This window comes from Lynx canadensis, chromosome D2 (assembly GCF_007474595.2).
Source record: "Lynx canadensis isolate LIC74 chromosome D2, mLynCan4.pri.v2, whole genome shotgun sequence".
Taxonomy (NCBI): domain Eukaryota; kingdom Metazoa; phylum Chordata; class Mammalia; order Carnivora; family Felidae; genus Lynx; species Lynx canadensis.
In genome coordinates this window covers 78,407,486-78,416,509 of record NC_044313.2, presented here as the reverse complement: position 1 = coordinate 78,416,509, position 9,024 = coordinate 78,407,486, and the positions used below count along the sequence as shown (strand labels likewise).

Below are 9,024 nucleotides of genomic sequence, written 5' to 3'. Positions count from 1 at the left end.
TATGAGTGAAATCATATGGTATTTTTCTTTCTCTGACTTATTTCGCTTAGCATAATACCCTCTAGTTCCATCCATGTCATTGCCAAGATTCCATTCTTTTTGATGGCCGGATGCTGATACTTCTTGTGTCTGATGGCAACATGGGAACTAGAGCATTATACCACTTTGCACTTGATGTAGCCACTCAGGTGGCCCTCCCCACTCTCAGAACGGCAAACAAGGACTCTCTCTTAGTCTAGGCTGAGACAGGGACAGCCCTGACCCTGTATTCTGGACACAGACACATCAATAGTTGTAAGAGCCAGAATAATCACAACTCTCAGGGAGTTCAGTTTCATTTCTCTCAAAATAGAAATATTACCAGGAGAGACTTGGGTTTTCTTTTTCAGTTTCTATTTTGCATCCACACTGCATATTCTGACACTACCCCGGCTGCCAAAGCAGCTGGTACATCGTGTCATGAACCCATTATACAAAGCCACTGGCCGGATAGATTTCCAAAGAGTAGAACAATAGTTCCGGGCATTTCACAACACAGCTATAGCCTGCTTGCCCCCAACCTGCTACCCGTATAATAAGATTTAAACACTTCTGTCCAATAGTTTTCTTGAATGCAGATTCAATACAAACAACAAACTCTACAATGTTCCTAGTTTCCTTCTGCAGTGGTTCTTGTGCATCTAATGTGCATTTCTATAAATACATACTAGAACTGGTAACTCCTGAATGACACCTAAAAGTAAGGGTTTCCAACCGGGATAGCTTTGGCCGTGTGTCCTCATAAGAGGGCAGAGGATTGTCAACGAACCTAGCTGTTGCTTGCACCCACCCCTATGAATCCAAAGCCTACCATAAATAATGCTATCTCCAGGATGGAACTACCTGTCGTGGAGAATAGGTTTCACTCGTGCTCTGTGTAATTTCCCGGCCTCAGCGATGCCCGGTGCTGTTACCTCTTGTCCTCTTGGGTCTAGGCACACGGTAACCCCTTTGCGATCAAGGGTTTGAATGAGGAAAAGGCAAAGAAAGTAGCTGTCCTCCATCGTCACGAACCTCCGTGGCTGCGCATTGCAATGTGCGGGTGCTGGATACCGGGGCGACCCGAGGGATTTTAAATGTTGCGATGCTCAGGGAAGCCCACAACTTGCACGGGTTTGGCTTAGGTTAGTGATCTTGATGGGCGGATGGTGGATGGACAGAGGAGCTAAAGCTCCAGAAAAGGCAACATCAAAGATTTCCCTTCTGGTCTCTTTGGTTAATGATTTCAGCTCTCGAGTATGATAAAAAACTAGTGTGTACTTATCACGTGCCAGGCGTTATTCTGAGGACATCTCATGCTTTCACCCATTTGATGCTCACAACACCATTACGAGTTGGGAGGAGTAGTGGGATCCCCATTTCACAGGAGAACAAACTAATGCACAGGGAAACGTTCAATAATTTCCAGCATCACGGCATATACGTGGAGCCCGGGTTCAAATCCAGACAGGTGACATCAGAGCCCGCAGTTCCAATCGTTTAGTCATTCGTTCAGCCTCTACCCTTTGAATGCCTGCCACGTGCTGGGTATTATTGCAGGGACTGGAGATTCGGTGGTGAAGAAAACCAACACAACCCCAACCCTTACAGGGGTCTGTGGGCCACACTGGTGATAAGGGCGGGCAGAATGAGGATGGGTTAACATTACAGTAATGAAGCAGGGTGCTTGGTGCTTGATACGTGTATGCATCCTTCTCCACGCTGGGCTGCCTTGATGTCAGCTGATCTAGGACATCACAACAGTCACAAAGAGGAAGCTCTGACTCACTGCAGGGTGGGGCCGCGGGGGTGCTATAGGCTTGGCCCTTTCTCAAGGTTCATTTTCCCTAGGAGTCTTGCCAGTTTCACTTTCCAGTTTCAGTTTCTCTTTCCTCAAGCCAACTGCGGGAGAAAGCGAGGTAAAGAAACCAGGTGATGCTTCCATATATAGGTCTCCTTAGCATCTCTCTGAGGCAGAGGAGGAAGATTTCCGGAGAGCACAGTGGCCTGAGCTGCAGCCTTTCAGAACAGTTGAGAAGTGCCCCGTGATCATGAGGTAAAGATTCGCCTGCTCTGATCGTGTTGAAAATGTCCAATCAATCTCGTTGTGAAATGCAAATCCTATACAGCCATGCCCTGAAACACGAGTTCCCGATTTGTTTTGCTTTAGTGTTTGCCTGTAGCCTTGCTGCGCATCTGTCTGTAGTCGTGTGTTTGTCTTACCGAAGCTGGCTGGTTTATTTCTGTTATTTTCTGCCCCACGCAGTCAAGCTTTGTTAGGGCGTCTCTCCCAGGGAAGCTGACAGCTGAGGTCCAGAGGAGGGAGGGAGTGGGGGAAAGGCAGAGAGAGAGAGATGCTTTATCAGGCAGGTGCTTCATGTAAAGATGGATCTGGGGGAATTGCTCCTGTAGACTCTCTTTTGTTTTGAAAGGATTAAGTGGGGGCTTTTAATAGGATACTTATTTAATGAACAATCTCTTTTGGACAGATATTGTTAAAATGTACTCTGGGTAGCAACCCCAGCTCATGCTAAGCTAGATTTTACTTTTAATGTGCTCATTCATCTCAGATTTGTATTAGGGCTGGTAAAATGTATTCATTCACTCAATAGAAATATATTTTACCTCCAAATGCTACTGATTAGCTAGAGTCCTTCTCTCTGAAGTATGAATTGGAGGCAGGGTGCTTGGAGAAAATAGCCCCCACCTCAAAAATGCTCTCACACCTCAGAAACATAAGATTTCCCGGGAAGGAAGAAGGGTAGGAAGGGAGATTTCTGTTTTCTCCAGCGTGAGGGTGGGGTGAACAGACTAGATGCCTATGCCTCAGGCCTGGGAGCTCCAGAATCTGGAGACACCCACCCCGGCACTTACTTCCTAGGGGATACATTGCCCTCCTTCTATAAGTTTTCTGCTCTCTCTTCTTGAAATGATATTATTTTCTGCTCCTCTACATGTGTGTCTGATAAGAAAGAGAAAGATTTGATCTATTTCCAGATGTCTGTTTGAGAGTAACTCAGAATATTTAGAAATATTTCTTAGAATTTCAGCGTGGTCTCTCTTAGAGTCTTCCCCTTAAGAACACAGACCCATCAGTATCTCTCCTAATTGTCTTTGGTCCCTTAGCTATGGGCACTGTCACCAGGCACTGGCCCTGCACTCTAAGGTAGTGGTTCTTTAATTTGAGCATGCATGAGATCTAATTGGAGGGCTTGCTGAAGACCATTCCTGGGCTCAAGCCCCCACTTCAGATTCGGATTTGGTAATCCTAGGTTGAGGTCCAAGGATGTCCATTTCTAACTGCTCTAAGACACTGGTAACGGCATTGGCTCTGAGCCCAGTAAACAACCATCACCGTGGCTTTCATCCAGACCAGAAGCAGGGGAAGAAAGTGTTGTGTGTATACAGTTGGTGCTTCTAGAGGTATCAGGAGCATAATTTTCACAAGTCTGAATCCAGGAAGCAAGTGTCTGGAACCAGCTTCTGATTCACTGGTAGAAATAAAAGCCCATAATCACACAGTGAAATTGGATGCTTTTGAATGGCTGCTCAAAGGGATTTTACCTAAGTGTGTATAGTAAGTGCCTCTCTCCTGCAAATGCACAATTGACCATATGCTTTATATGTTGGCAATAATTTCAACTGTATTCACTCTGTTTCTTTTATAGAATGAGAAAGCTGCTAAAGAGCTTACGTGCTAAGGGAATCTTCCTGAAACCTTTTTGAGAAGGAAAATAGATCAGGTCGGACGTGAACTTTTCAAGGGGAGGCTGCTGTCATTACAGTGACAGAAACCACACCAGACACTCTCCTGGGCTCACACACATATACATGTGTGTGCGCGCGTGCGCACACACACACACACACACACACACACACACACCCATATTACATCAAGAGGCTCAGACATCCTGGCTTTTCACTAAGACCTATCCGGGGCTTTGAAAGGACAGAGGGTCCTTCCCCAAGCAGGAACTCCTACCCATTTTCCTTCATCTCTTCTGTTTATTCTACCTGGGGTAGTTGAGTCTCCATCTGATTCAAGTAACAGAAATGAACAGGGACTGATTTAAAGTTCCTGGAAGGGTTCACAGGACCCACACACATGACTAGAGCCAGCCACTGTTCTAGAGGGCCAGAACAGGACAAAGGAGAGCTTGGGAGCCCCAGAGTCTCTGTCCTGTGCATGTGTATCCAGTCACAGCCACTCCATTGTGTGCTGCAGATCGTGGACGCCATGACACCTCCAGTGTGCACGGTGCTCTCTTTGACTCCAGAAAACCAGCTCCCTTGCACTTCCATTTCCAGCTTCCACTTGAGTTTGGGTGCCCAGCCCTGATCTAGTCATCAAATTGGGGGATGGGGTGGGGGAGGGTATCAAAAGTGAAAGATAGGGGACAGGAAGAAAATGGAGGAATATAATCTTCCATTTGGACAACATTTCAACAGCGGTATTTGCCACGTTATGTAACTTCCCAGATATCTACTGCTTGTCTATGTCAGAATTCGTAACATTTAGAATATCAGCTCCTCATAAAAGGGTTAATTAACATATACCCTGAAGAAAAAAAAAATTTTTTTAAGTGAGAAAGAGCAACATTTCAGAGACTCCAATACATAGGCAATGCAGAGAAACGATTTGGGGCAGTTGATGATTTTTAACCTTCTCATCGCTGAAGTTATCTAAGATGGGGTTTTGGGGTGGAGAGTTTTTATTTTATTTTATATTTTATTTTATTTTATTCCATTCTATTCCATTCCATTCCATTTTAAAGAACTAACACTGAAGGGAATGGAAAATTCTTCCAGAAGAGTTTCAAAAGTACCTTAAGGGAAAAGGAGCATTTCCCATAACAGAAGATGCTAGCTGTCTTCTGAGCCTCCTCCCAGAGCTGCACTTCTAACACCATGAGTGAAAGCAAACCATAGGAGAGGAAAAATAAAATTTCCAAAGATAATTAAAGCAACAAATGCAAAATTTTTAATAGACCAACACAATGGGAGCTGTTAAGAACAGAAATCTCCAGACTAAGAAATAGAGGTGGGGGTGGAGGGGAGAAAAAAATGGTTATATTTTATTCCAAAATAAAAATTTAAACCATTGCTAGCATATATAATAAAATTAAGGGGTAGAATAATACAAAAGCAGAAGAAGTAAGAATTTAGAATTATTGAAATACAATTTAAATGGTTAAAATGTAAAAGTGCAGATAAAATGAGGACAGAGAATGCTGAATTAATAAAAAGACAAGACAGGGGCACCTGGGTGGCTCAGTTTGTTAAGCATCTGACGTCAGCTCAGGTCATGATCTCACAGTTTGTGAGTTTGAGCCCTGTGTCGGGCTCTGTGCTGACAGCTCAGAGCCTGGAGCCTGCTTCGGATTCTGTGTGTCCCTCTCTCTCTGCCCCTCCCCTGCTCATGCTCTGTCTCTCTCTTTCAAAAATAAACATTAAAGAAATAGTAATAATAGTAATAATAATAGTAATAAAATAAAAAGACAAGACAAAGCCAATGGGATTAAAAAAAAAAGTTTGGATAAACAAAGAAAATCAATTAAGGATATATGGAAAACTTAAATAATAAGATAGCCTATAGAAAGGAATACTGCTAAAAAGGACAGACGAAGAACTAAGGAACTAAAACGACAGGGGACAAAATGCAGCTGAACTTCAGAGGGATAATAAGATTAAAATCAAGCCGGCAAAACATTAAAAGAATAGTCCATTCTAAAGCTAACATCTTCAAAACACGGAAGTAAATGCTAGGTAAGATGAACAGAAACATAAAGTAATCAAATAGCCTTTCTTCAAAACCGCATCAGGTCCACCGTGGGCTGGAATCCCTTCCCCCAGGCTTGACCCAGCACTACCTGATGGAAACCACCTTGTTCAGGGAAACCCAGCCCCGGGCTCAGAGCATCCCTCCCCCAACTCCACCACTGCCCTCTCCCTAATTCCTCTGCCGCCCACTCACCCAATCCCCGAGTCTCTGTGCATTTAATGCATAGGCCAAAATATAGAAAGAAACAAACAGGAAATATTGTTCTCTTTTGAACGGGGTGAACACCCTTGAGGAGGAGAGGAGAGTTGTGTCTGCCCTGCTCCTGGAGAATCCGTGCTGTGTCTCAAAGTGTCCATCTCTCTGTTTCGCCCTCCAGCGAGACCACCAGAAACACCCTGGAGAGCTGTCTGCGGCAACTTAAATGCCATTTCACGTGGAACTTGGTGGAGGGAGGAAAGTCGCTGGATGACTTTGAAGACGAGGTATGTGACACGACGGAGTTCCAGAACAACGAATTCAAAGCCACGGTGTTCAACATACTGGCCTACATAAAACACCGCAGAGGCCACGATGAGGCTGCCCTGGAGTGCCTGCAGAGGGCTGAGGAGCTGATCCTGCGGGAGCACGCGGAGCAGGCGGACATCAGAAGGCTGGTCACCTGGGGAAACTACGCCTGGGTCTACTACCACCTGGGCAGACCCGCAGACGCTCAGATGTACGTGGACAAGGTGCGACGGGTATGCGAGAAGTTCCGCAGCCCCTACAGAATCGAGAGTCCTGAGATGGACTGTGAGGAGGGGTGGGCCCGGTTACGGTGTGGAGGAAAGCACAACGAGAGGGCCAAGGTGTGCTTTGAGAAGGCTCTGGAAAGGAATCCCCAGAATGCAGAATTCACCTCTGGCCTGGCCGTCGCGAGCTACCGTCTGGACGCCTGGCCGCCGCCTCAGGATCCCGTCGACCCTCTGAGGCGGGCCATTGAGCTGAATCCTGACAACCGGTATGCGAAAGTGCTCTTGGCTCTGAAACTTCAGGGGATGAAGGAAGAAGGAGAAGGAGAGAGGCTTGTGGAGGAAGCTTTGGAGGGGGCCCCGTGTGCAACTGACGTGCTTTGTGGAGCAGCGAAGCTGTTTAAAAGAAAAGGAGCCCTAGACAAAGCTATCGAACTGCTTCTAAAGGCTCTAGAAGGCATGCCCAACAATGCCTATCTGCATTACTACACTGGGTGCTGCTACAGGGCAAAAGTCCTCGATATCCTACAGGACACAGGAAAGAATGGCGTGTCCTGGAGAAGAGAAAAGTTACAGGAAGCCATTGAGCAAGCTGTGTATCATTTGAAGAGAGTGGAGGAGGCCGATGCAAACCACCCCTGTGTCTGCTCCTATCTGGCCTGCCTCTACGCACAAGCAGGTCAGTACGACGAAGCAGAGTGCTACTTCCAAAAGGAATTCTGCAAAGAGCTTTCTCCCGTAGCCAAACAAGTCCTCCACCTGCGCTATGGCAACTTCCAGCTCTACCAGCTGAAGAGCGAGGACAGAGCCATCCACCATTTCATACAGGGTGTGAAAATAAAGCAGGACTCAAAGGAGACAGAAAAGATGAAAAATAAGCTGCAAAAAATTGCCAGCGTCAGGCTTTCTAAAAACGGGGCGGATTCTGTCGCTTTGCACCTCTTGGAGTTTCTTCAGGAGCTGGGTACAGAGGTGCGGCCAGCAGAGGAAAAGTCTGAGAGGCATTTGGATTCTGGAAGCTTCCTCCCTTCAGCATCTTCCCCTGAGGAATGAGGAATCAGGATATGGTGCCCGGGGGATGGTGACGGAAAGGGAAGCAGAAACCCCTCCGCCAAGTAGTTTGTGTTCAAGATACTTCTCAACTGGTATGGCGTAGGCCTGGACCGAGCCACTGGCCACCAGTCTGGACCAGGTTTACAGAGGAGCCCACTGCGTAGAGTGTTTACACATGGATCACTCAGGCTTTTCTGAGACAGGGACTAGATTGGAGTAGGGGGGGTGGCCCTGGGACTTGGTAAGAGGGCTAGTTCCGAATTGACCTCCTGGGAGCACGATGCATTGTGACATTCCCTTAGTCATCCTCCCTGGGTGACGCTTTGGGTTTGTCTTTATGTTTATATAAAGCAGCCAGATTCCTCACATCTGTAACACTGTGGTCCATTTTTTGTAATGTTTTTCCACCCTTAGATCCTATACGGTTTGGCCCTGCATAGACGCCAAAGTGCTGTTTCCATTCAAAGGCTGGGGCACCAAAGCCTACATAGGGCTGGGTGTCTCTTCTCCCCCACTTCTGCCTCCTCCCCCCAGACAGTCTTCCATCTAGACTGTCCTATACAACCTGAGTTCAAGTGTCCCATTAACTGAATTGGGAACGTAGTTTGAAGAAGAGAGCAGAGAACAGGTTGAATTTAGAAGGAACACACCCAGGACAAGCCATGGGATCAGGCAATCACAGTACAAGGGTTTTGGGAGGCACGTGGGGAGGTTTCGCTTCCATTCCACCCTCCCTGTAACACAGCGCGTGAAGAATAAAAAAGGGGATTGTGCGCAAATGCTAGAAACCAAAATAATACATTTCTCTAAAACATGTGGAAAAATAAATATCACACCAGTAGGGACAGGGATCGAGTAGGCAAAATAGAGAAAGAGAGAATGCTGGTTTGTCACTGTAGACCGTAACCCTATGGAGAAAATTTTCATTTTCTTGGCCATTATTCGGAAAATTTCCTTGTAAGATGAAGACGTGCTTTGTTCAAAAGTGCCCAGGTTCAAGGTGATGGGAAAGTAGCAGAACAGAAGGCTCCTTTGGAAGCCAAGGACCTAGAGAAAGGTCTTGTCAGATGACATCAATAATGGAGGGGTTTTCCCCCGACTAGACGTTTTTATATTAGGTGATATAAAACTGCTTTTCACCCTGAGAATCTTCAAGGAAACCACAAAATTCATGATTTGCTTGGGGTGACTGGGGTTTTCTAGGTAAATACTGAATGCCCCATGACATCAGGGTCCATGTGAACCAAAACAAAGTCGGTTGACCCAGCCTGAGACCATCAGTCACCCTCTGGGTTGGAAAAGATTTGCCTGCTCCGATTAATTTAAATTTAAATGGCAGTTACCAGGGGTTGGGGGTTGGGGGAATAGGAGAGATGTTTAAGGGTACAAACTTACAACTGATTAATAAGAAAGTACTGGAGATCTAATGTGTAGTATAGTGAC

General features: G+C 46.1%; 1 protein-coding gene across 1 annotated transcript; it reads left to right on the top strand.

Moving 5' to 3' along the window:
* Nucleotides 1-1,878: 1,878 nt before the first annotated feature.
* IFIT2 (interferon induced protein with tetratricopeptide repeats 2) lies at nucleotides 1,879-7,947 on the top strand. Its single transcript, XM_030335603.2, has 2 exons — nucleotides 1,879-2,074; nucleotides 6,177-7,947. The coding sequence occupies exons 1-2, from the start codon at nucleotides 2,070-2,072 to the stop codon at nucleotides 7,579-7,581; spliced, it is 1,410 nt and encodes a 469-aa protein (XP_030191463.1). The 5' UTR covers nucleotides 1,879-2,069; the 3' UTR covers nucleotides 7,582-7,947.
* The last annotated feature ends 1,077 nt before the right edge of the window (nucleotides 7,948-9,024 follow it).